Source organism: Lathamus discolor, chromosome 2, assembly GCF_037157495.1.
Source record: "Lathamus discolor isolate bLatDis1 chromosome 2, bLatDis1.hap1, whole genome shotgun sequence".
NCBI lineage: Eukaryota > Metazoa > Chordata > Aves > Psittaciformes > Psittacidae > Lathamus > Lathamus discolor.
The window spans coordinates 66,797,132-66,824,220 of record NC_088885.1 but is presented as its reverse complement, the minus strand read 5'-3'; the positions used below and the strand labels follow the sequence as shown (position 1 = coordinate 66,824,220).

Below are 27,089 nucleotides of genomic sequence, written 5' to 3'. Positions count from 1 at the left end.
CGAGTGGGTGTCGCTACAGTTATAGTCACTCGTGAAATTTTCAATGGAAAATTGTGTAGGCATCTCCCATTGTAGCTGGGCACATTTTCGATAAATGAAAAACATCAACAAATTTCAGTATTATACTTGTTTATAAATGAGCTCTATTCACTCATTTAACTGCAGAAGTGCTTCTAGGGGATGGGTGTAAGAGTAAAGTATGTCACTGTGCATTGTCAGACAAAGGAGTCCGGTAAAGCTGCCATCCTGTGCTGGCAGCAGTCAGTGCAGTGTGGGAGATAAAAGGTCAGATGCTGCATCTGGCCACTTGTGGAGCAGCATAGGTGGGATCCGCCTTTCCATCCAGGTGTAGGTGAGGGTGAAGGAGTGCTGTAAAATATGTGTGTTTGCTCCATGAATTCCATGCTGCCACCAAAGGGGCTGGGGGTGTGTGAAGGGGGACGGTGCCTTCCTGATCATCTGGCACAGCCACTTCCAGGGCTTCAGGAGCAGGGCTTTGGAGAGGTTTGGCAGACCTCTGTCAGGTTTTAAAGGCTTCAGGGCAGTGTGGTGGTAAAATGTTGTGCTGTTGTAACGTGCTCCAGTGTCACACGTGGGTCAGTTCTGCCTGCAAGACCATGCAGCTCGCAGTCAGCCTGAGCTGAAACCCCAGACCCAAGCAGCCCCAGATCTTTTCCTTTGTGGCTGCAGATGGAGGTGCTTCTCTAGGGTCAGCTGAGTGCACTTTCTGCTGTGCAGCTGAGACAGAAAGCTGTGCGTTGAGTTATGTGCACTCACGTGGCTTTGCCCCAGGGCTCAGACTCTTACTTAGCAGATAGATCTTTCTACCTCTTCCTCCACAGGGGCACAGGGTTCTCAAGTCCAGCACTTCACCCTCAAAGAAATTTCACTGTAATCAGCACTGTCAGCTCTTGCATTTTTATCACTAGTCTCTAGATACCTGACACCTGGTGTCAAATGATGAGATGGGAAATTCCACTTTCAGCTAAAATAGTAAGTTTCTGGTCTTGTGGGTAGCAGGGAAAAGCTAGAAACTTAGAGCCTGAACAACCTCACACAGCAGAAGGGCAAGTTAAAAGCAAAAATAATAAAAAAGCCAACAACCTCTGCCATTATAATTTTAAGAAATCATCTATTTGTAAATCCATGTCTTGTGTTTTGGGGGCCTAACTGTGATATTTGAGCACCCGGCTTTGGCACTGCAAGGCAGAGGATCTCTGTGCCAGTGGGCAAGGATGCTGCCCATTGGGTGGGCTGGGAGGGCAGCAGGACAGCACCCAGCCCTCTGACAGCAGCCCTGCCATGGGATCGGCTTGTGGCTCTTGGAGCTAATGTTTCCTTGCTTCCAGCCTGCCTGCCTGGCATCTTGTGCCGTGCTCTGTGGTACCACCTCCCTGCAAAGCATGCTGAAAGAGGAGGGATCACCTTTGCTAACAAGTTGTGGTTTGTTTAAAAAAAAAAACGGCTCATGGGATAAATGAGTAGGCAGCTGTGAATCTACTCTGATCACCCATTACTCACAGTCCTCCAGGCTTATGTGTAGCTCCGTCACTATACATGTGCACAGAAGGGTATGCTGTGCATCCAGAGCATGGCATGGCTTTTACAGGCGCTGAAAACGTGGGCATCTGTCCTTTTGCAGAACCAGGTGATGGCACCAAGGTGAATTGATGGAAGAAACCTGCAAACTTCTGGAAGTTAATTCCAACTCTTCATTCAGCAGTTCACTTGGCTAAAACTGAAGCTAAAACTGGCACGATATTCTTGTGCAGCTCACCAGCACCTACCACGCAAAATAACTGTGTGCCCAACCACAGTGTAACTGTAGTAAAACAGGACTACAGGAGACTTGGGCCTTGCTTAGAACATGCAGATCTCTTATCCTCAAAATTTAGGAGCTAAGTAGCAGAAATGGATAGATAACCACTGTAGTAGGTTTCTAATAATCAGTTTGTATTGCCTGTGTTCGTGAATATCATTGGGTGAATCGCTGTCCGTTATCTATCCATCCTTTTGCGAATGTATCTTAGACTGGATTTTCCTATTAGGTCTTCATTTCTCAACTCTGGTATCTACTTACTTGCATCATAAAATTTCATGGGAATGTCAAGACATTGGGCATCTCACATTGGTGATGTGCTTGCTGAGGTTTGCGTGTATCATACGCTTTTTATACTGCGTGGAGGCTGTCTGATCTGACTGGGGAGAGGAGGGATGTGCAGAATAGCTGCTCGCTCTGCAGAAACTTGTAGCAATTTGCTGTGGCTGATTCCCAGAAGTATAATATGAGCTAATGCTGCAGTGGACAATCTGTCTTGCAGATGCAGTATTGATCAAAGATCCTTTTGGTTTGGGAGGAGAGTTTCGAATTTTATTAGAGGTTTTCATGTTTCTTATTAATGGATCTCTGCAGTTCGCCCTCCTGGGAAATCTGCCAGAGAGCTGTGAAATTGGTCGGATTGGACAATAAACTCCTATAGCTATTGTTGGCATGCGCTGAGCTGCACATGCCAAGGCTAATGCAATCTGTAGCAGTTACAACTATGAATATGTAGCTGGCAGCGGGCAGGGTGTAGAGCGGGGAGGAAAGCTGGCATACAGATTTGAGAGCCAGAATGCAGCTGTGGAGCCCTCTGCAATGTGTCTCTTTTAATCTCTCTGAATCTGATCCTGCAAGACGCCAGCCTCCTTGGAGGGGAGGGGAGAGGTGGGATGAAGTGCCCTCCCTTCCCACTGATTTTCAGCACTGCCAAAATTATTCGCTCATCCTATCATGATAGGATGGGCGGGCAATTTGAGGCTGGAGCATTAGACTTTACTGCTGCTTCTGCCCAGCAACATCCCAGATATAAAGAGCCCTGTGTTGGGCTCAATTCGAAGGATTATTTTTTTTGTGTATTCTTTGAATATTGCGCTGTCTGTTTGCCAAGCAGGGCAATGATGTCTGACAGAGGCAAGACCCATTTTTTTTTTTTTTTATTGCAGGGATAAATGTGAGAATTCAATGGTCATACCCGGAGCTGGAAGGTGAAAGTTGGAAAGTCCTAATAATGTGGGTGTTATTAGGATTTGGGATCAAAGGAGACTTTTGACAATAAATGACTGGTTTGGCCTGAATATTCCTGAAAGCTGATGGCTATCCCCCTTCTGTTGTCTCCCTGTAATATGGCAAACAAGCCGGTGGTCCCAGCTTGTGCTCCTGGTTGTCACACATTGGTGTGAGCTTGTTATCAACTGCAGAAAGGTCAGGGACCAGAGAGGATGAGGGGCCAGATTTTTGAAGATGTTTTAGAGACCTTAAAATGACATCAGCTACATCACGGGACTGCAGGAAGTCCCTCATTTCTGAAGGCAGTGTAAGTCCCACCATTTGCATAGTCATGTGCTGCTGTGGTTGGTGAGTCTGGCCCCAACTTCTCTGCATCCCGAGACCCAATCCTGGATGGTGGGATGCAGTGTATGATCACAGTGTGTTTGGAGGCTTGTGTTGCTGGTTTTACCTTTGCTGCAGTGAACCCTGGATAAAGAAAAGAAATCAGCGCCTCAAGCTGTAAGCCAGTATCCTCTCATGAGTTTTTAATTTATTAGATGAAATAAATATAAAAATACTGGTTTGAGAGACATAGTGAGGTTTAAAGTGCCTTACAGAGAGACATTGGACTTTCACATGAAAAATGCACATCCTGAACTCCAGTGAGCAATCCCTGTGGGACCAGAGCAAGCCCAGATGGTGACTTCTCCAAGTGATTATTTTTCTGCCTTAAGCCTTTCCAGGAATTTGAGTGTGGGCAGGCTGCCAGCAGACACTGCCTGTCCAGACACTTTAGCAATGTTCCATGTGTACTCGCTGCCAGAGATTCCAAAGTCCAGCTGCTGTCCCTGATCTCTTTGTCCTCTTTACCTTCCCAGCCATAATTACACACTTGTGCATGCACGCACACACTGTGACACACACACACACACACATACAAAGCAGGAGCGTAACAATTACCTGGTGTTTGTTGCTCGTGATCGGCAGCTCTGAAGTTAAAGAGAAAGGAAATCTTGAGAATCAGAAAAATGACCCTGATCCAAAATTGAGAAGTGTACAAATAACAAACCCTGCAGCACACAGCAGAAGGCAGGCGTTTATATTTCTAGGCCAGCAAAGAAGAATTTAACCAGGTCTTGCACCTCTTGTCTTTGAGACACTGTGTTTGGGTCGTCTCCCTGAGCAAAATCACTCCTGTCTTATCTTTGCTGTTGCTGGAACTTGAATTATGCTGAAAGCGTATCACTTTACTTTTAAGTCTTGAAGTAGAAGTAGGCTGTTTTATGCTGCACATTTGCATTTTTGCAAATACAGTCCTGTGTCTGTTAGAGTTCAGAGCCTCATCGTCAAGTACTTGGGGTTGGAAAAGTGGGGCAGTCTGCACCACTCTGGCTGTCTCATCCCTTGTCTCCGTAAAGCTTGCTCATTCCCCCTATGCGCTGCCAGAGATTTTGGCCAGTCCTTTTGCTACTGGTGATGATGAAATCAGCCATATGAAAGATTCACACCGAAAGAAAAACCCCAAACCCAAAAATATTTTATATTTTATATTTTCAAGTATGTATCTTTGATTTGGAGGATACCTAAAACTCAGTGGTTTGGTGCTATTTAGCAGAACAAAACCTTTGCTTCAGCTCCTGCAGAGTGAAACTTCACCAGGTTTCAACCTGATCTAGTGGAAAGTGTCCCTGCCCATGGCACAGGGGGTGGAACTAGATGATCTTTTAGGTCCCTTCCAACCCAAACCATCCTATGATTCACAGAGCTTCATAGTAGTACTTACGATGCAGAGAAGCTGAACCCAGATGCCTTAGACTTTTGGAGCTAGTTTTTGGAGAGCCTGGTTTATCTGTGACAGCAAAAGAGACTGTCCGTTTTTGGCCCTATGTACAAGCTGCCTGCTCTGTTTCAGGCTGAGAGGCCAGGCTTCTGCTCCCCGCTTTTCACCATGGGAGTGTATTTAAACTCTGTTTTTTCAGCTCATGTTCATCTCCACATGAGATCAAAGGATGGTCTGAGGCCGTGGCAAGGGGAGTAGGACGAGTGCCCTGCATTGAGGGCATCCCCCCACAGCGTCCCTAGGCAGCCGCCTCAGCCAGAAGCTGCTGACTTAACCTGCCAAAGCCAACTGCCCAGGGCAGCCAGGGCTACAGTGAGCTAAAGTTAGCCAAGGATGACTGCGCAAATGTGAGCTCGGCAATTTTATTTTTAGTCGAACTTAAAAATAAAAATCTGTAAGTCATGTGTAATATAATAATTTTAGCTGTTGCCAAGACACGCTGAGCAACTGTTAGGAGGAGGGGGAAGACCCGTGCTGATACAGCAAGGACCCTGTCTTCTGGCTGCCCTCTTCCAGCCGCGGTCACAGTATCAAGGCGGCCATGCTGGCGGGTCAGAGCAGGTTTGGGTAACGGTGCTGAGCCACTGCTTCGTGAGTGCCATGCTCAAGACATCACTGGCTCTTGCTCTTTTGAAGCTGCCTCAAGCCCTTTTGTCCTCCCTCGCACCTCAAAGCCAAGAATCCACCCCAGAACAGTGCTTTACTACCCCCCTCCCCAGCTCTGTGGCTGTTGGTGTTTTATTACTGTTTATCAATATTTAAGCAATGGAATAATTAACTTAAGACTGATTGTATCAAAGCAGCAGAAGGTTTGGCCTTACAGCAGTTTGGAGGACCATAAACATAGAGAGGGCTCTTAAAGACAGGTTTAATTTCATAGAATCATAGAATAGTTAGGGTTGGAAAGGACCTCAAGATCATCTACTTCCAACCCCCCTGCCATGGGCAGGGACACCTCACTAAACCATCCCACCCAAGGCTTTGTCCAGCCTGGCCTTGAACACTGCCAGGGATGGAGCACTCACAACCTTCCTGGGCAACCCATTCCAGTGCCTCACCATCCTAACAGGAAAGAACTTCCTCCTTATATCCAATCTAAACTTCCCCTGTTTAAGTTTTAACCCGTTACCCCTTGTCCTGTCACTACAGTTCCTGACGAAGAGTCCCTCCCCAGCATCCCTATAGGCCCCCTTCAGGTACTGGAAGGCTGCTATGAGGTCTCCATGCAGCCTTCTCTTCTCCAGGCTGAACAGCCCCAACTTCCTCAGCCTGTCTTCATACGGGAGGTGCTCCAGTCCCCTGATCATCCTCGTGGCCCTCCTCTGGACTTGTTCCAGCAGTTCCATGTCCTTTTTATGTTGAGGACACCAGAACTGCACACAATACTCCAGGTGAGGTCTCACAAGAGCAGAGTAGACAGCTTCCTCAGGGGGCCTATGTTGTCCCTAGTCCGTTTTTTGTTTGCTACGTACCTGTAGAATCCCTTCCTGTTACCCTTAACATCCCTAGCCAAGTTTAATTCTAACTGGGCCTTAGCCTTCCTAACCTGGTCTCTGGCTTCCCGGACAACATCCCTGTATTCTTCCCAGGCCGCCTGTCCTTGCTTCCACTTTTTATAAGCCTCTTTTTTCATTTGAATTTTCCTCAGCAGCTCCTTATCCATCCAAGGAGGTCTCCTGGCCCTCCTGCTGCACTTCCTTCTAGGTGGGATGCCGCACTCCTGAGCTTGTAGCAGGTGGTCCTTGAATATCAACTAACAGTCTTGGGCCCCCCTGCCCTCCAGGGCTATATCCCATGGAACCTCACTAAGCAGGTTCCTGAAGAGGCCGAAGTCTGCTCTCTTGGAGTCCAGGGCAATGAGCTTGCTGCACATTCTTCTCACTGTCCTAGGGATCTCAAATTCGACCATCTCGTGATCGCTGCATCCAAAGCTGCCCTGGAGTACCACATTCTCAACGAGCCCTTCCCTGTTGGTGAGCACAAGGTCAAGCATGGCACCTCTCCTTGTCGGCTCCTCTATTACTTGCAGAAGGAAGTTGTCTTCCACACAATTGAGGAACCTCCTGGATTGCTTGTGCCGTGCAGTACCGTCGTTCCAACAGATGTCAGGGTGGTTGAAGTCCCCCATGAGAACAAGTGCCTGGGAGCGTGAGGCTTTTCCTATCTGTCTGTAGAGTGCTTCATCCGCAGGTTCTCCTTGATCAGGCGGCCTGTAACAGATCCCCACAATAATGTCTCCCGTCGCTGTTCTCCCTTTAACCCTGACCCACAAACTCTCTGTAAACTGCTCACCTGCCCCCAGACAGAGTTCCGTACTCTCCAGCCTATCCCTAACATAAAGGGCAACTCCCCCTCCCCACCTGCCGGGCCTGTCTTTTCTAAAGAGCCTAAAGCCCTATCTCAGCCTAGTATGTCTTCAAAGTACTGCATATGCATATAAACATCAAGCTTATTGTTCATTAGAAGCAAGGCAGCAGGGAAAGAAATCCCCCAAAGGAATATTACTTGCCATAAGATAAGTATTATTACTGCTGCTCAGCATTCACTTTAAAGTAGGCTATATCCTATTTCCACCTTCTTTCACATCCACTCTGAATTCTTTGTCTCCCATTTTTCTTCCATGTAATGCATGCTTTTCTTGTTAGGATGCTGTTCATGTGGGGTGTGCGGTTTCTCAGCACCCATTCTTGCACACCTTTTAAAACAGCCGGAAATGTACGTAATGAGTGGTGGCTGGACAGGGGCTGGGGAAGTGTTTCATTCCCTGTAAAGCCTGTTATGGGACAAGGCTAGGTAGGTTTCAGGAGGGTAGGGGGAGACTGTGAGCTTCTTTGCTTTCTTCCTAAGCATGATGTGGTTTACTTAAGGCATTTTCCTTAGCAGATAGGGAAAGAGTCAGGAAGACTTTGTTGCCTTTGGGTGAATTAAGTGATGCAGAGCAGAAAATGCAACTGGTTTGCTCCAATAGCAAAATCAGATCGATATAAAATTGTGAGCTTTTACAGTGGTGAGGGCTCCTTGTTTGGATCAGGAAACCCAAATGTGCTTTTCCAAGTGCTCCTGGTGAGGCATCCACAGGACTGAGTTTGCTCAGCCTGTGGACATGTGGCTATGGCTGTGAGCATGATACCTGCAGCCTCCATGGTCAAAAACATCATCTGAAACAGAGGAATCATATCCCACCAGAGATGGGGATGGTGCCGGCATCTGCCTGCAGCCAACCTGTGCACGGCAGGGAGCATCTCCCACTGCAGAGTCCTGCCTGGGCCCCTGCGTGTGAGGTGTCAGTAGCAGGGGGATTTCAAAGCACTGGGGAAGAAAACACAACCCACACATTAAAAACCTGGCTCAGAGCCATCTCTGGCTCTGGACTGCTGCTGTAAATAGATAGTGTTTTGCCAGGCTGGTAGATGAAGGGCACGTACGCCCCTGAAAGAGCAGTGGTGTGGAGGGGAACAGGGGCAGCTGCTGCCTCTGCAGCCTTCCCAGTGTGACGTGAAGTCACCCTGCAGGTGACTCAGGGGTTCAAGGGGTTCAGGAGTCATCCACCACCTTCCCTCTGCACCACTAACAGCTACTTGTTGCTAACGTAAATATTTAGCGTGTGGCTGTTCCTCAGGGCTCCTTGCCATGGTCCTGTGCTTTTTAGGACACATCAGGGTGAAGGCAATGTCATTGTTGCAGGAGAAGCAGAGTCTGGAAGAGTGAAGCAGGCACCTTAAAGACAGAGAAAGAAGAAAGTGAACCTTGGGAAATTCAGCAAGTGAACCTTGCTGAAAGTGGCAAGTTATGTCCAGAGAGTTTCTGATCTGCCTGAAGCTTTGTTTTCCTGATGCTTTAGCAGACATATCCATAACTTTAAAGATTTTTGATTGCTGTTTACAGCGCAGCTGTCAACTGTTCCTTGACAGGAGAGAGGCAATGCCTACTGTTCGTGGGGCTTTTTTCCCTGAGGTTTTTCTTTTTCTCACTTGCTGTTTCGGGGTGTCTGCTCATTCATTTCTCAGTGCTGACAGTGTGACTCCCCCCCTCCCTTGCCCGCCCTCTCGTTGCAGAATCCAGAGGAGCTGTTGGAGGATTGTGCTCACGGGGAGATGATTCCTCATGAAGTCACTGGATCCGTTGCAGAAATCAAATGTGACTTTCCTTTTATCAGACTGAAATCAGAGCCAGCCAGACAGTGAAGCAAGCACAGTGGAGGGGGGACGGCGAAAGATGAAATCCAATCAAGAGCGGAGCAATGAATGCCTGCCACCTAAGAAACGAGAAATCCCTGCCACCAGCCTGCCTTCGGAGGTGAAGCCGGTCCTGCCAAACGAAAACCACCGTGCGGATAACCTAGCATGGCTCCCCAGCACACCCAGCAGCCAGGGCGGCCTGGGGAGCCGGCACCGGCCTGGGGGGACATCGTCGGTGGAGGCAGGCTTGCAGCAGGGTTTGCACAAGTCGCTGTCTGCAGGGCTGGACTATTCTCCACCGAGCGCGCCCAGGTCCATTCCAGCCTCCACCACCCTTCCCACGGTGTACTCGCCCGCCCTCTCCCAGTCAGGGACCCCCATTTCCCCTGTGCAGTACACGCACCTGCAACACACCTTCCAGTTCGTCGGGCCCCAGTACAGCGGGTCGTACACCGGATTCATCCCCTCGCAGCTGATTTCCCCAACAGCCAATTCTGCAACCGGCGCCGTGGCGGCCACGGCCGTTGCAACCACTCCATCCCAGCGCTCGCAGCTGGAGGCTTATTCCACTTTACTGGCCAGCATGAGCGGCTTAAGCCAGCAGGGGCACAAAGTTGAGCCGCACCTGGTCAGGACGCCTGGACTGATCGCCGCTGGGTCTCCTCCACCCACCCAGCAGAACCAGTACGTCCATATTTCCAGCTCTTCCCAGGGCACTGTCAGAAATGTCTCTCCTCCAACCATCCCAGTCCCTCTGCACCCCCATCAGACAGTGATCCCACACACCCTCACGCTCGGCCCTTCCTCCCAGGTCGTGGTGCAGTACACTGACTCGGGGGGCCACTTCATCACCAGGGATCCCCCCAAGAAGCCCGAGAGCAGCCGGATGCAGGCAATGCAGGCCAAGGAGGTACTGAACGGCGAGATTGAGAAGAGCCGGAGATATGGCATTTCACCCTCTGCTGACATGGGTCTGGTCAAAGCAGGCAATAAACCAGCTCCCCATCATTACGAGACCAGGCACGTGGTGGTCCACTCGAGCCCTGCTGAGTACGGCACGCGGGATTCCTCAGGTGTCCGAGCCTCCGTCATGGTAGTCCCCAACAGCAGCACACCCACAGCGGACATGGAGGTGCAGCAGGCCACCAACCGCGAGACCTCTCCATCAGCCCTCAACGACAAGGGAAGCTTGCACTTAGGAAAGCCAGCCCACAGGTCCTATGCTTTGTCTCCACAGCAGGCCCTGGGCCACGAGGGGGTGAAGGCAGTGGCCACGTTGTCCCCTCACACTGTCATTCAGACTACCCACAGCGCCTCCGAGCAACTCCCCGTTGGGCTGCCGGCAACAGCCTTCTATGCCGGGACCCAGCCACCGGTGATTGGCTACCTGAGTGGTCAGCAGCAAGCCATCGGATACCATGGCAGCCTGCCGCAGCACCTCGTGATCCCTGGCACCCAGTCCCTGCTGATACCAGTGGGCAGCGCGGACGTCGAGCCGTCAGGAGTCGCACCTGCGATCGTCACGTCGTCTCCTCAGTTTGCAGCAGTGCCTCACACGTTTGTCACCACCGCCGTCCCCAAGAGCGAGAACTTCAGTGCGGAGCCCCTCACCACCCAGCCCGCCTACCAGGCCACCATGGTGCAGGCACAGATCCACCTGCCCGTGGTGCAGTCCATCGCTTCCCCCGCCGCCGCACCCCCCACGCTGCCCCCCTACTTCATGAAGGGGTCGATCATTCAGCTGGCCAATGGGGAGCTGAAGAAAGTAGAGGACTTGAAAACAGAAGACTTCATACAGAGCGCGGAAATTAGCAATGACCTGAAAATAGACTCCAGCACTGTGGAGAGGATTGAAGACAGCCATAGCCCAGGCATTGCCGTGATACAGTTTGCAGTTGGGGAGCATCGAGCACAGGTAATGGCAATGCATGGTGGGGTAGGGGTGTTGGACTGGGGTACATGCTGTGTTCTCCCAGGTGCAGCTTTCTTCAGAACATCTCAGTCACTTTGAATCTGCATGGGGGTGGTTCTTTGTCATCCACATCCATCTGTGATACAAACTATGGTCCAAAACGCATGCCTTCTGCCATGCCGGGGGAGCCACCAGGGTCACACTGGTGATAACTGTAGTCTCTTGGATGTAAACCATGTCTTTCTTAGAGTGGAGAACCCACAAGAAGAATTACATGGGTTTTGATTAAAATATAAAATAGCGTAAGCAGTATGAGAGGATATATTTTGCATTTTGATAGGTGATTTTTCTTCCACACTAGAAAGCTCAGGTTAGAGTCTGCTCAAATCCTACTCTTAAGGGATAGGTAGGGCAGAAGGCAGTGAATTTCTATGGCTTGAAAACTTGGAACTGCCTGGGAGTGGCTCCATCACACACCTGAGTTACTGAAATGCACTACAGAGTTCTATGGAGGCTTCAGTTGCAGATGGTTTAGACACTGCATAGCTTACATAATCATGTGTTCAAGGGAAATTCATAAAGAAAAACCATCTATGTGGCTGTGCTGTGCTTCTGACTTTTGTTTCTCATTGGTTTGCAGTGTAGAAAGGAAACCTGTAACTTTCCAAAGGTATTTTTAGGTTGAGAACTAATACATATTGATCATAAAGCATCATGCTGTTGCTGTCCGTTTTCTGAGCAGTGTAGATTCTGCTGCATTAAGGCTGAGGATATATATATATATGAAAAGCATATAGCATTTTGCTTCCTATAGGTATTCAGTCTAAATAATCTCATTGCAAATCATTTTAGTTTGGTTTGAGTGCTGCGAACTGCAACATCTATAACTCACTGCTGCACCCTCAGCACTGGAGAGCCAGAATGAGAGAGAGGGATTGAGGAGCTGGATGTGGACGTATGTAGTAAAGCACCTCAGGCTGAAGTTGGAGAAGAAAAACAGCGATGGTACTGAGGAGCAGGCACCAGTCTGTGGCCTGTCCTTCCCCAGTTGTGCATACATGGTAAATTGCTGCATATGGCATATCCCCTTTCTCATATCTAACATGCAGATTCCCCGTGTAGTTTTGTTCATGTGTGTGCGTGCATCTGCACAGCTGATAGAAGTTGAGCCTGTGGTGCTTTCAGTATAAAGATGTTATTTACACACACACACACACACACACACACACACACACACACAACCCCGCTCAATTGTAATTTGGTGCATTTTTGGCTTTGTGATGAGAAGAACTGTCCTGGGATCAGGACCAGTTACTGTAATTTGCCCTGGTGCTTTGAATAATGAGTTTTCAAAAGCAGCGATCTTTCATTGGCAGTTTTCATCTCGCTCCTGCTTCTCTCCCTGCAGCCAGGCCAGCAGTCCCTGCACCAGCAGAAGAGGTACAGATTAGCAGGTAGCACTTGTGTCATGTCTCGTTCACTAATGTGTCAATGCAGGCGATGCGCTGTAGTCCTGGGTCCTGCGAAGAATGCCTTTGCAGGGGGTGGAGTGCCATCTTCTGGCAGAGAGCAAGCTGAGCCTATAAAAACCCAGGGCCAGGCACATGGGTCTCACCCAGCAGTGGCACCTTGCGGAGAAGCCTATCAGGAGCAGGCTGACATCATCGCAGCCAAAATACTCCCCAGCTGTGTTTCCCACCGGGGATGCTTCCAGAATGGAGGGCGAGTCACGTAGAGATATGATTAGAAACGAGGGTTTAATTTAGGTTTCCTGCAGATTCCAGGACTTGGGTCTCTTCCCAGATCAGCTGTGTCCCTGCATAGCGGGGACAGCTCTGATGGTTTTCCCTTGCCTGGGTTGAGACAGAGAGAGGGTGAATGCTTCTCTGTGCTTGAAGTCTCTGTGACCTCCTTCAGCCTAGCGTTGTTATGTGAAAGCATTTAGCCTTATTAGCAGGTGTACAGCAAGCATTACTGGTTAGAAAATTGCCTGCATGAAGAGGGCTTAGACTTCTTGTTGCAAGAACAGTATTTAGTCATGCTGCTTTGAGCAGTGGCACCGTGGTGCTGCTGACTTAAATAACTCTTGACTCCGAAGTAGAGTGGGGATGTATCTGCGTGTGTAGTGTAGCTTGGCAAAGTATTAAATTACAGTTAAGTTCCAGTTGCATACATACTTCTGGAAGGAGGAAGCTTTTCAAATGGTATTATCAAGGGATAAGTTGTAAAGAGTAAGTGCCATACAAAAATAGCATTGTTATCATTAGCTTTGGCTCACTTGCGTACTCTTCCCAGGGATCTCTGGGAAGTCATTATAATAGTGATGAATTTGTATTTTCAGGCTCTGTGCAAACATTAGCTAATTTTCTCTCCAATTGAGGGATAGAGGTAGGAGATTATTTTTAGCTGAGCCTGTGCAACTGTAATGTCAATAGGGAGGCACCATGCAGCTGCTATTGTATCCTATCACTGGAAGCCCACAGCAGCCCCTCCCCAGCACAGCACTTAGGCAGAAAGAGGTCATCCTCCCTCCTTTCCCTGTCTTCCAATCACCTGACAAATCAAACCCTCTTCCAGGCATGGAAACCTGGAGGAAAATTAACCTACCTAAAGCTACATGCCTTTTTAGTGGAATAGCTGGCTTTAGCCCTGGAGGGATGCGAGGTTTCTGTTTCATAGCATCCCTACTCTGGATTAGGAAGAAGTCAAGTAAATATCAACTGGACCACAACCCGAAGTCTAGCTGTTATTCCTCTGCATTCAAGTTGCTACAAGAAAAGACCCATGGATCTGCATCTCTTTGCAATTCCACATGTTATTCTGTAATAACACTTTCATCATTATTACCTGTTGTTTCTTTTGCTGCCAGGAACAAGAGGAAGCCAGTAATTTACCTCCGTTAATGTTAAGGCCAAAATACACAGGAGGTGCAAAAGAAGTTCTCTGAAATGCTTGCTTTCATCCCTGCATTTCAGTTCCTCATCATTCCTCAAGTATAGCTTAGAAAGAAAAATGAACATACAGTTCTTAATTTTCCTTTAAAAAAAACCAAAGCAGAATCGTAGATACTGGAGATAGAAAAGTCCCGTTAGAGTGTCTAGTTAGTAGCTCTGGTTAGTTTTGTTTAGTATGTGTTTTTTCGACTATCATCCAGTTTAGTTTTCCCCTTGTATCTCTGCACACACACAAGCCAGTTACTTCTTCTTTTACTCTGCACTCTCCTTTTCATTATCTTTGGCACTGTAACCGACACAGAAAAAGAGATGTTGACTCAGTTCACTGCTGCAAATGGAAATCTCTCCCAGCCTTCCCCTCATGTGATCTCCATCACCCCTGGTCATGGGGCAATAAGTCCTTTTCCTCCTAGTGATGAGGCAGCTGTGACCTGTATTTGGATACGTATTACTGAATTCTGGGAGCGCAGCAGATGAGAGCTCATGTGATAAACTCAGTAGCCAGTGGACTTGTGGATAGAGGTTGCTTCTCTTGAGGAATGGTGGGATCACATGCAGAGCAGTAGCCCCTAATCTTCAAGCCTGGAGGCGTTTGTTGTAATAATGATGTAGTGCAGCTGGGCTAGATGCGTCCGGTGGGTGCCCACCAGACCACATGTCGTGCAGGGTGAAGGAAGGTGTTGTTTGGGGTGGTGGGAACATTAGGAGTCCCAGAATCTCAGAGTAAGGGATGTCATGTGGGAGAATGGCACTGCAGAGACTTCTCTCTGTGAGAGGGAGAGCTTCTGTTCCACCAAGCTGCACAGTTGGTTGTTTTTTGGACCCAAGGAATCTCTCACAGCAGCAACAAAGCCTTCTGTGGAGATCTCCACTGCTTAATTGCACACTGGTTCCAGAGCCGCTTCCATCTCTTTGTTTCCAGCCTGCCACTCCTCATTTCATCACATTTTAATAACACAGGGAAACCTGATGCCACTTGATTGGAAAATGCGTATTTACATTTATTAAAATACAGTTCACTCAAACCACTTTTATTATGCACCTTTTCCTTTAGTGCTTGTTGCGTTGGTTGCAGCAGCGAGCCCCGAGACTGAAGTTGCTGCCTTTCTGAATGATGGGAAGGGTATTTTCTGGGCACCTATCATCCGTGTTCCAGCTCCAGCCAGGGTTTCCTGAGCACTCTGAATTGCCTGCCTTACCTACCACGTTCCGCTGAAAAATAAAATTACAAAGGGTTATAGAAAATTGCAGATACTCGGTGGCTGCACTGAGCAGTTTTGGGTGTTTTCACTAGTCAGTCTTAAAAAAATAGAACTAGAAATATAGTTTGCAGTAGGGCCTCATTGTGCTTAAAGAGGGACCGACATTTTCGTTTCTTGCTTTATTGTTGTAATAGCTGGGAAGCAAGTTCCAAACTGCTTTTTCTTCTACATTAATCATGGGATGATACTGGGGGAAGGAGATTTAAAATTAATTTTTAGTGGTTTAGTGCAGAAAAATGTTATGCACGGTTGTTGTTACTGAACTTCAACACTTTTAAAGGGCTTTGACTGCTATTGCTTGTAGAGAATTGTTACCTTAAATCCCAAATTAGCTGAATCCAGAGGCACCCAGCTAAAACAGGGCTTGATAATCATGAGGGAGCCCATTTCAAATTGATAGTGCTACGTGCACACTGTGAACAGATCATGGGAATTCCAGCATTTCACCATCTTTATTATTTGGTGTTACTCATGATCACCACCACCAATTCTGGGATTTGTTTCAGTGACTGACAGTTCAGTCAAGGGTTTTGGATGCCACATGAGGTGAAAGTGTGTTCACATCCAAGAGGAACTTGTGTCAGCGAGTATGATGCGCACAGGCATGTACGATTCCCACAGATACAAATAGCTTTTGACAAGGATGGGAAAACAGAAAAAGAAGGAAAAAAATACAGCAGGCAGGAAGGAACAAAGAGGAGAGACATAGTAATATAAAGGGAGAAAGCTGTGTCCACTGGATGATCCATCAGAGAGCCCACAGCTCTGTGCAGAGAGCAGTTTCCATTTAAGTCTGTGGGAGATATTGATATTGACCACTGGATATTGACCACTTCTCCCAGTCAGACCCCCTGCTGAGGTGCATATGTATGGAATAAGATCCCAGACTCTGGGCAAATACTTAGCCAAATCTGGCACTGGAATGTTTTCTGTCCAACAACCTGGAGGGATGGGACTTTCATGGTTACCTCACCCTACTTTCTCCATAGTTCAGAGCATAAACCAGGCCTAGAATCAGGTCCTATTGCTTACACTATCCTACACTTTTGCCGTGTGTGTAGATGACTCTTGGTAAACAGTTGTGGTTGGAAAAGTTTTAATATGACAGAAATTGATGTGTTGGGGGTTATCTTGTGCCTCCAAACTGTTCCTTTTGAAATTCCTTATATAGTGGCTTGCTATGTTGGGCAGGTGGAGTGGCAGGATAATTCATGCAGTGTTACTTGTTGGCCTAGTTGCAGAGGTACATAGCATATATTTATAGACATCATAAGGTCTTTTTCTATCATTATCAACTGTCTCATAAACAGCAGTTGACTGCTAGTGCATGGCATGGGCTTAACCAGTTGGAGGCACAGTCAATATCTGATGGGAATCTTTGGGTTCCTGGTTCTGAAGCCCCTGTCTGAACTGTGGGATATCCCTGATCAAGTCTTCCTGCCCAAAAGGGATGGAGGGCCGCAAGGGTACCTCTGATCCTGCTTCTAGGGAGGGTGTCTCTGAGGGTAAGCAGCACTAGCAAGAAAGCATGAGGGCTGCTGGGTGCCGTACTGCAACTGAGTCCAACCTCTTCTGTGAGACAGGCCATGCAAATTCATCCCAAGGTTCACACTTAATATTATGAACAAAGGTGTTTGAACACTGGAGTGCACTCTGCATCTCAAACTGCTTCTATTCCTTGATGTCGAAATCTGGTTTTGATGATACAAAGTCATGCTTGGTATGACAGCGTTACTCGCTTCCAAGGTGAGAGGTGGCTTCACAAGCCTGCTGTGATGTTCCTTTCAAGTGAGTCTGTGTTCAAGGAGAGGGAAGGCTCTCCAGTCAGCTGGTGTGCTCCATGCCTGCTGGGTGCCTCAGAAATGAGATGAGCACTTATAATCAGGTGTTCTCCTACCCTTCAGCCCCTACCAAACAGGGGTTACCATGTGAGAACAGGATCTTGCCCACCATGCCTGAGAAGAGCTCCAAAGGACACAGGGACCTTAGAAGCAGAGCCATGGATATTGGACTTCAGCATAAGCCACCCTCTCAAAGTAACAGACCTCACTGGTGCCACACACAGCAAGTTAAAATCACGTGCCAAGTGTTAAAAAAAGTATTGGTCTGAATTCCCTGTCCTCATGTGGTGTGCTGGGGTGGGCACTCAGCCCCATGGGTGGTGAATTGTGTGAGACCACATCAAATGTTTGAGCCTCCAGACACAGCACCGTGCAGTGAGCACTGAACTGCTGACACGTGCAAAGATAAGCAGGTATTTAGGTGCTTTATCATAATACAATAATACGTATTGGGACCTCAAGGCCCAGCATTCACAAGGTCAAGGAGCAGAAGCGCCTATTGCTGGTCTGTTCTCCTGGCTATGGCAGTTTTCTGTAAAATGGTTAGGTAGGATTCATAACCAGATGTGTTTTTTAAAGTAGGGGGAAAGGAACAGAGTGCAGAAAAGGAGACCCAGTGCAAAATTGCAAAAGGAGGAGGAGAAACGATCCTCTCTCTCCCTGAGGAAGTGCAGGAGGTGAACTCAACTGCAAAGCATGAGAGCAGGTGTGAGAAGGGAAGAAACTGGAGGGATTAACAGGACTGCTGGCAGAAGGCAGGTTCATGCTCCCTGCTCTTATTGCTACAACTCCGTACATGCTCATGGCCTTCCCCTGGAAATGAGCATGCTTTCAACTGTTTCACACTGGTAAGTACATGCTTGTTTGAGTAGAGGTGAGGATGACATTCTTGTGGTCGCTTGGAAAACTGTGTCAGAACTGAGGTTCCCTTGAGCCATCCTCTGCTTGGAAAGTGTATTTACACATGGATGACAGGCTCTAGGTACCACAGGGGCATGACAGGGAATGGAGTTTGCCACATGCCAAAGCTCGTTTGCCTTTTACACCTCTCAGAGCAGCTGGATAAAGGTAAAGCTTGATTCGCACTGATGCCTTGTGGTATGCCTGATGAGCTTGGAGAAAGCATTAGCACTCGTGTGACAAGGATAGGTGTGATGGCTGCTGGTCAGTGTACTGATATTGCAGAAACTGAACAGCAGTTTTGCGATTTTAGCTTTATCCCTCTCTACGGCAACAAGTGGTACCTGCTATGCACGTGCACACAGGTCATCTCACGCTCTCTCTTCTCTTTCCCTCTGTCTCTCTCTGTTGTCCCCTGTCTTCCTGCAGGTCAGCGTGGAAGTCTTGGTAGAATACCCTTTTTTTGTATTTGGACAAGGCTGGTCATCCTGCTGCCCCGAGAGAACCAGCCAGCTCTTTGATTTGCCATGCTCCAAACTCTCAGTGGGGGACGTCTGCATATCGCTCACGCTCAAGAACCTGAAGAATGGCTCTATTAAAAAGGGCCAGCCCATGGACTCAGCTAGTATCTTGCTGAAGCATTCAAAGAATGACAGTCTAGCTGGAAGTAGACACAGGTATGCGGAGCAGGAAAACGGGATTAATCAGGGAAGCGCACAGATGTTAGCTGAGAACGGTGAACTGAAGTTTCCGGACAAAATAGGATTGCCTGCAGCACCTTTGCTCACCAAAACAGAACCCAGCAAGCCCCCGGCAACGAGGAAGAGGAGGTGGTCAGCCCCCGAAACACGAAAACTAGAGAAATCAGAAGAGGAGCCACCTTTGACTCTTCCCAAGCCTTCTTTTATTCCTCAGGAGGTTAAGATTTGCATTGAAGGTCGATCCAATGTAGGAAAGTAAAAGTCGTTTGGGGAAAGAAAATTAGGCTATCCCTTGTCATTTTTATCCAGATTACTGTACTGTAGACTAAATAACCCAGTATTTACATGTTATCATCTTATTTTAGGTTTATGTTATAACCTTGTTGTTATAGTTGCAGCTGGTATTATGCAGGAGACTGGTGCATATGTTTTTCCACAAGTGTTTGTCAGTGACTAGGTTTATCGAGAGCTACAGAAGGGGCAGTATCTGCTTCACACACCCTTAGTGGAAATGAATGTGTTGTCATGGCTCCTGTTTTCTAACACCTCGTGTAGGACAGGGTCCAGCTGTGATTTTGTTTTCCTTTCTCCTTGTTTTTTTGTTTTTTTTTTTTTTTTTTTGTTGTTGTTTTTTTGTTTTATTTTGTTGTTTGGTTCCTGTTCTAGGTTTTTTTGAGGGGAGGTGAGGAGAAGGGAACTGTAGCAGAGGTGTATGTCACATATGGGTGCATGTGTGCGTGTGAGCGTGCATGTGTGTGCATGCATGCCAGTCCTGAGGAGGGACTGCGGCTCTGTGGCGGGCTGGTCAAGAGGTTTTCTCACCACAGGTGGATGCTGAGGACACAACCCATGGGTGGTATTGAGAAGGATCGGATAGTCTCTGATGTTTTCAACAGCAAGCCAACTCTTACTCAAGGCTCTACTATATATATATATATATATATATATTTGTGTGTGTGTATATGTATATATATATTTTTCCCCCCATGGGGTCTGACTGCACTGATTCACTGATTTTTATTCCTAAAAGCAACTGCCACACCAACATTTCCTTTCTGCTTGCTAGTGCAGTTCCATTGCCCAGAGTCAGCCGGTGGGGAGGCTGTCTGGCCTCCGCACCGGTCACCCTGCCAGGTTGTCCTGCATGGCAGGGGAGTGTGTGGTGGGGGTATCGGTGCGTGCGTGCGGCTTGGGTGTGTGTGAGTGTGCGAGGAGGCCTGCGGCTCCATGGATGCGCCTGGCTCAGGCTTGCTCCTGTTTCTGTGCAGTGTTAGACAAATTGATCGGGTTACGCCATTGACATTTGCTTCCACAAGGTAGACGCGTACTGCCCCTTTGAGATCACAGGCATCCATGGTTTGCAGTTAGATTGCAAATCTTTAACTCTAGTACTGGTTTTAGTTCATGACTATGGACAACTGGTGCCACTTCTTTCAAATTGCGGTGTGACACAGGAATCCGCTGTTGAAGATGAACCTAGAATGTCTTTAAGCACTTAAAATGCTGTTCACACTTTATTGCTGAGCATCCTGGTCTAACACTCAGTACGTACTGTATCTCACTTTAATCTGCTCGGAAAGCAACAACAACAAACAAACAAACAAATCTCTTCAACACTGTAATTACATGCAACTATGTATAGTTTTCTCACAGGCAAGATGCTGAAAGTTTTAATGTGGTTTCAAAGGGATGAATGTGAATTATTGAACTAGTATGTGACAGTCATTGTCCACAAAGGACTACTTAATAGGAGGCACTTTTTAAACTTTAATGCTTGAGAAAGAGTTAAAGGCATATGCGAGCTGACATAATAAAAGGAAAAAAATACGAGAAAGGAAAAAGGAAAGAGGAAAAAAAAAATCATTGTCCAGTGTTTTTGAAAAAGATGGACTTTAAAGAATCTTGCAATTTGCACATCTTGAGTTTATCATTTGTGTGGTATTCCTGCAGTTTTTACCTAATAATGTTGTGGGTTGGGGGGGTTCTGAAAGACCATAAACAAATGTAGCAATTACTCACTAACCTGCCTAAGCTCTAGGCCATTTCATAGGGTTACGTTCCTTTCAAAAGTTCATTTTTGGTCTTTCTGCCACACAGAACCAGGTCCTACTGGGACACCTCTGAGAATTTTTCTTCAGACTTGCTGAGAGAGTTTTCCACAAGAAACATTTCTATACTTAAGCAAGGTGTTTGTTTGTTTTGAAAACAAACCTATTGTTATTATTATTATTATTATTAGTTATTTTAATTGCATCGTTTCCCATTGGAAAGGCGACATTTCAAGAGTTTGGTACAAACCAAGTAGGATGCGGGGGGGATTCATGCCATTCAGTCTTTTATTTCCCCAGGTAGGGCCGGATCCTTTGAGGTGCTGTGCACCCAGCCTCCTGCATGAGCCTTGGGGAGGTGCAAGTATGAAGTACTCCAGGGCTGAGTGCTAACGCCTGTTGCTGCCACTTAGAAAGGTCCTGTTGTCCTTCAGTGGGATTGCGCTCGGGGCCCTATGTGAGCGAGCGTCTGTGTCATTGGGTTTGGTTGGCGAGTTCACATCCTTCAGGTAGTTTTGAAGAAGCTGTACTGATTGATAGGGAGAAAAGGAAAGAAAAGTCCATTGCTAGAAACGCAGTAACCTAAAGTGAACAAATGTATTTAAAATCTCATTTTCCCTCTCCCCTGAAATAACAGTGCTTTTATTTAAGAGAAGAAATGTTAACCCCAAACCCCAGCTTTGACTCTGTGACTTGTTACTTGAAATTTAGCTCACACCAGACCTAATTGTTTTTATACCGTATTCTGGGGTGCACCAAAAAGTTGAAATACGTTGAAAATAGCTTGAAACTTTTCTTGAATTTCCTTGAATTTTATTAACCTCTCAGCAGGCTACCAAATAGCTGAGTGGGTTTCTTCTCACAGTCACACTGCTTAGTTAGTGCTTATTTGTTAATATTTCTGCTCAGAGAAGTTGCTTAATCTTCCATATACTCTGCTCAGGGCACTTGCAATTTATTGTTTCGTTTTGTTTCCTGTTTTGTTTTTAAGCTTTGATGATAAAGGAATAGAAATAATTACAAGTTTTCGTTCACAGTCGTACCACTATTTCCATGCTTCACGTGTACTCGGGAAAAGAGAAATAATCTCAAGTAAAACCATATGCATACACATTTGTGGTTAATAAGGAAGCAGGGGCTATTAAACTGACTGGATCTATTCAACTAACACTAAAAAAGTATAAAAAATAATAATAATAAAAAACCAAGTTTGGAGCAATAGGAATGTATTAGTTCTGTGCTTGTATTTCAGACTGAGGAGTTCTAAAATAACTTGTTCTTTCCAAACAATTGTCCCTTTCCATGCTTTGGCTTTTGTAGGATGTGCAATACTTTATGTGCCAACTTAGACTCACCCGTGCGGTGTTAGCTAGATCTCATACCCACTTCTGATCTCCCCTCATTTTGTTATATTTTTTTAATAGGTTTTCTTTCTACCTTTTTTTTTTTTTGATTCCATATTAATAACTCCCTTCCTGTCCCCCACCTCCAGGAAAAGAAAACATATTAAGGGTCAAGCATCCCCTGCCCCGGGAAACACAAGCCTTTTTTTGTATTGGATGATCAAAAAGATCCAGGAAAAAAAACAAAGGAAAAAACATAAATGCATTGATGTCTGCGTGTCATCCAGGCGGAGTGCGGCTGAGTGCTGTATGGCATGCAGACAAATCCTGGCTCCCATCAGGGAGAGAAAAGCCCCCCTGGAGACCAAGTCCTTTGCAAGGTGGTGGCTTTGCCTCTCCCCAGAGCCCCGAGCATCCCTTGCAGCAAGTCCCCACACCTGGGAAGTGCCATCAATCCCTGGGTGCACGCAGAAATTCCACTCGCTGTTGTAGAGATGCTGAGGCGAAGCCCAAGGAGGAGGTTGAGCTGCTGCTTCTGCAGCATCTGCTTTGCAATAGTAACTGACAGTAGTTTTCTCTATCTTTCTGTCTTTTTTTTCTTTCTTTCTTTTTGTAGCAGGCCTGTTTAGTTTACAACGAAACGCATACAATCACCAAGAAATTAGTCAGGGCAAAGAAAAATAAAACAAGAACCTCTTTATAGGGATTTCTAAAAAAGAAAATAATCTATCTGTCTATCTAGCTAATCTATCTATATATCTATATATATAAAATGACTGTTCCTTATAGTGTTTAACTTAGGCATTGTTTCAGTTTGTCTGGGCCACATCACGGGGGATTTGAGTTTGATGTCACTTACCTCGAGGCCTCTGGTCGAGACCCAAACCGGAGTTGCTGTTAACCTATTTCCTCATTTCATACGTTGCCCTTGGGCTCGCTTTTCCTCGAAGACGCAGGCCTTGGGAGGAGGGGGGGAGACACCTTCCTTTTTTTATTCCTTTAATTCCCTCGTCCCGCTGTCTCTTTGTTCGACCTGTCGTTCCCGTCATTTTCTCGGCATGGGGAAGTGACATCACTACTCTCGTTTCCCTTAAATCAAGGAACATTTAGAAACCTTTCACACCTTTTACTCAGGGATGGGGCTGGCATATGTGTGGTACACTGATGTGACCAGAAGCAGCACTTTTACTGCTCCGGAGTAGGGATGTACAATGTTACAGACAAGTTTGGATTTCCTGCACTTCATGGTTTTAAACTTTGTAGATCTCACTTAGATTGCAATACAAAAGCAGCAGGCTCAGCGTGAACTGTAGCTGTCGGTAATCATGAAAATTCACTTTCTGCAGAGATTTATTTTATTTTAATGTGTGTTGCCAATAGTAAAAAGGGAATGGTGAAATTCTGTTACTTCTTGCAACTGCTAAAAAAAGAAGCCTGTATCAAGGACAGCAAACCCTCAATATTTTTAAACACTAACAGCAGTGTTCTTTTAAAAAGGGGGGCTCTTGGTGCAGTGCTCTGCGCATCCTGGCACCCAGTTCTGCAAACACTTACACACATGCATACAGGGGGTCCAGGCTGGCCAGTCAGGGCTGCTCAGGAGCTCACTGTGAAGCACGTGTATAAATCTTTGTGAAGCTGAAGCTTGGTTCAGTCAGGGCCAGATCCTGACCATAATCATCAGATGGAAGAGACTTGGGGTACATGCAGGCTCGCCAGGGCGGAAGGCCCAGGCTGGCAGGGGGGATTCGGCCTGTTGAAACACTTTGCTGTCCCAGGAACTCAACAAAGGGTGAAACAGGACGTGCTCTTGTACACATAATTTCCATTTCTTCCCTCCCCATCACCACAGGTAACAGCAGGGTCCGCTCTGGGCTCTGGCCAGTGCTGATGTGACAGGCAAGGGGAATGAAGGCACCACCAGAGTGCAGGCAGTAATTTCCCTTCCTCTGGTTTATCCAACCCTCCCACCCCCCCAAATCCTGAAATCCATAGCAAAATGAGAACTTGTTGATGCGGATCCGCATTCGTGCACACACACCTCCCCAGACAGAAGTGTCTGTTTGCACACGAATAAACGTGTGTGATTTGTTTTGGCACGTATGCCTACGTGTCCACTTGATTCCTTGTCCTGAGGACAGCCTTGCTTTGTGTCCATAGGGGAACTCCAAACACGTTGCACACCTCTACTCCAGAGTTCAATTTCTTTTACATAGACGACCTCGCTTCAGATGTGTTACCTTTACTGATAGGATCTTTTCTTGTAGCACTATACCTTGTGGGAATATTTTTTGATGTAAACCTAATTTGAGAAGCTTATTAAAAATAGAAACTTTTTTTGAAGCACTCACATTGAGGAGTACAGGTAATGTTTTAAACAATTGCACAAAAGAAAAATGAATGTTGGAATGATTCATTCAGTGTTTGACAAAGAGATGGCTCTGTTTGAACAGTGAGTTTCATACCTTGTTTGTAAAAAAAAAAACAAAAAAAAAAGTTTTTAAATACAAAAGCAGAGAAAGGTTGAAAGTTTCATGTTTTTTGTATATAGAAAATGTCATGTCTAGGTGATCTGATTTGTATTGGCTTTGGCCAGGAAGAATTATTACTTAAAAGGCTCTTAAAGAACAACTGTGCTTAATTTTCTGTTCGTATTACATGGGTCCCATTTCCGGGGAATGGAGTCATGCTTCATACTGTTTATTCCTGTGCTGAAATACACCTTGGAGCAGCAATTCTTGAGTGCAGCTACCGGGCACTTCAAAGGGTGGCTAGCGTGCACAACCAGAGTCTCACTCTCAAGCTCTGTTTTGGCTTTAAGTCTCTCCTGCCTGTGCTGAGGGAGCCCCGGCAGCCCACAGGGCACGGCCAGGTTTGAGGGAGGCCTTGGCTGTGCCCTTCGCTGGCACCAGGACCTGGGCCATGGCTGGCAGGGCCGCAGCAGCCCTTGGTTGGAGAGCTGCTGCTGGCTGAGCACGACCTGCTTAGTTCCTGCCTGAAAGCTTTCGGCCCCATGGTTTTTTTCTTCTCTCTGGGATGCTGTTCCATGTTTTTTCAGCACTTCCTGTTCCAGATGAAACCCAAAGAGTATAACCCTGAGCAAGAAGTGCTTATAACAAGGGATCCTAGCGCAGCACTGGCAGCAGAGCAATACCTGAGGTGGTCCGGCCTTGCAGCCCCTGTCACTGCCCTGCTCCTCACCTCCGTGTTAGAACCGCTCATGCAGAGCAGGTTTCCAGTGATGATGGTCTTGAGCAGTGGTGAGACTGGTGTTTTTCAGAAGCCAAAAGGAGAGGATCCTGGAGCAGTTTCTGAGGAGAGAGAGGGTCCTTTTCCTGTCCAAAGATTGATCTGGGCAGCTGGGAGCTGGCAGCAGTGCAGATGGGCTTTGAGGCTGCTCCCGTCCCCCTCCCCAGAGGTAACCCAAGCTTTGGCTCCTGTAGGTATGCAGGGCAAAAGTACTTGCCCTGTCCAGGTGGTCCCCGGGCGCTCAGAAAGCCAGCCCCAGCTGTGTTACAATGAAGTGCATTCAGCCAACAGGTAGTATTTATACAATAACAGTCTCTAAGGTTTCTGTGGTTTTTTTTCTTGTCGTTAGCTGCAAGGACTCAAGTCTTCCACTGAGGATTTTATGATGGAGGCTTCATCCAAGGTTGTTTCCTTTTTGTTCATTTCTGTTTTGAGCAGTCAAAGCTCCTGTGCCCTTTCCCTCGACCATGCAGTAGGTATGCATTGGAAGTGTTGTTTGCAGCCGGCGTTAGGCACTTGTTGAAGCTGTTGTTGCTGTACTATGGGATTGCTGAAACCTCAGGGCTGGGATTCTTGGCTGGCACAGAGCCGGTGTGGGACCGCCGGCTCCCTGGACAGCCCTGCTCTGCCCCTTCGCACCAGCCAGTGCTGGGATCCCTCCCTGGTGTTTGCTTTAAAACTCGAGGACCCACGTGCTCTCTCGCTGACCACGCTCTGCAGAACTCCTGTCCCAGCAGGTGGGTGGGACCTGTGTCACTGAGGGTGGCTGGGTCTGTGTCCTCATCCTGGCCATCGCACTGGCCTCTTGGCAAAGTTACTGATCTGTTAAGGCATAGATAGGACTCTTCACGGCAGTCAGCTGATGTTGAAACTCACTAATGTTGGATTTCTCTTTTTTTGTTTTTGGAATAATATATTAACTTGTTGAACGCTGCTCTTTTGGCAGTGTTACAGTGGGGGGGGGGGGTGTGGGTAGGGGGTCCCAACCTTTTTCAGTTCGGGTGAGCTACTGAAAACCATTTTGTACTAGCTATGTCACCGCTCCCGGCGCTTGGCCATGCCGGGTCAGGTTTAGCCATTCTACAGCAGCAGTTTTAAGGTCTTTTTTTTTCCTTTTCTTTTTTAATTAAATTGTCTGGTATTACTAATGAGGGTTCTTGCAAATCCCACTTCCAGTGTAGTTCCTAGGGTAGGCCCAGAAAAAGGGATATCGCAGCTTTGTGTTGGGGAGAAGTTGAGCTGACATGGCCAGTACAAAGGAGAAATAGGGAGGGAATAACGTTTTGCACCTTATTGAAAAGAGAAGATTTTAAGTGCATACAGACATAGTTAAGAGCTTTTATTGTGACAGGAGAACTTTTTTCCATATGCGTGCATACTCTCTGTAATTCCAGTGTAAAATATTGTACTTGCACTAGCTTTTTTAAAACAAATATTAAAAAAAATGGAAGAATTCATATTCTATTTTCTAATGGTGGTGTGTCTATTTGTAGGATACACTCGCGTCTGTTTATTGAATTTTATGGTCCCTTTCTTTGATGGTGCTTGCAGGTTTTCTAGGTAGAAATTATTTCATTATTATAATAAAACAATGTTTGATTCAAAATTTGAACAAAATTGTTTTAAAGAAATTGTCTGTATACCAGTACAAGTTTATTGTTTCAGTATACTCGTACTAATAAAATAACAGTGCCAATTGCAAGCACATGTTCTGTCTTTATCGCTTCCGACTGAATGGGAGAGCTTTCCTAGGGACATTATTTCCCCAATTTAATCCCCACCTCCCAGCAACCCATTTCATAGAGCCACAGAATGGTTCGGGTTGGAAGG

At 46.8% G+C, this 27,089-nt stretch overlaps 1 protein-coding gene across 11 annotated transcripts in view; it reads left to right on the top strand.

The window, feature by feature from the left end:
- ATXN1 (ataxin 1) overlaps positions 1 to 26,961 on the top strand; it is a 255,986-nt gene extending 229,025 nt beyond the window's left edge. For all 11 annotated transcript variants that reach the window (XM_065667307.1, XM_065667300.1, XM_065667305.1 and 8 more), the window contains 2 exons: positions 8,927 to 10,964; positions 18,348 to 26,961. In XM_065667307.1, the coding sequence (XP_065523379.1) occupies positions 9,087 to 10,964; positions 18,348 to 18,878 (2,409 nt within the window). In that variant the 5' untranslated portion in view covers positions 8,927 to 9,086 and the 3' untranslated portion in view covers positions 18,879 to 26,961. The remainder of the gene's footprint in view (positions 1 to 8,926; positions 10,965 to 18,347) is intronic.
- The last annotated feature ends 128 nt before the right edge of the window (positions 26,962 to 27,089 follow it).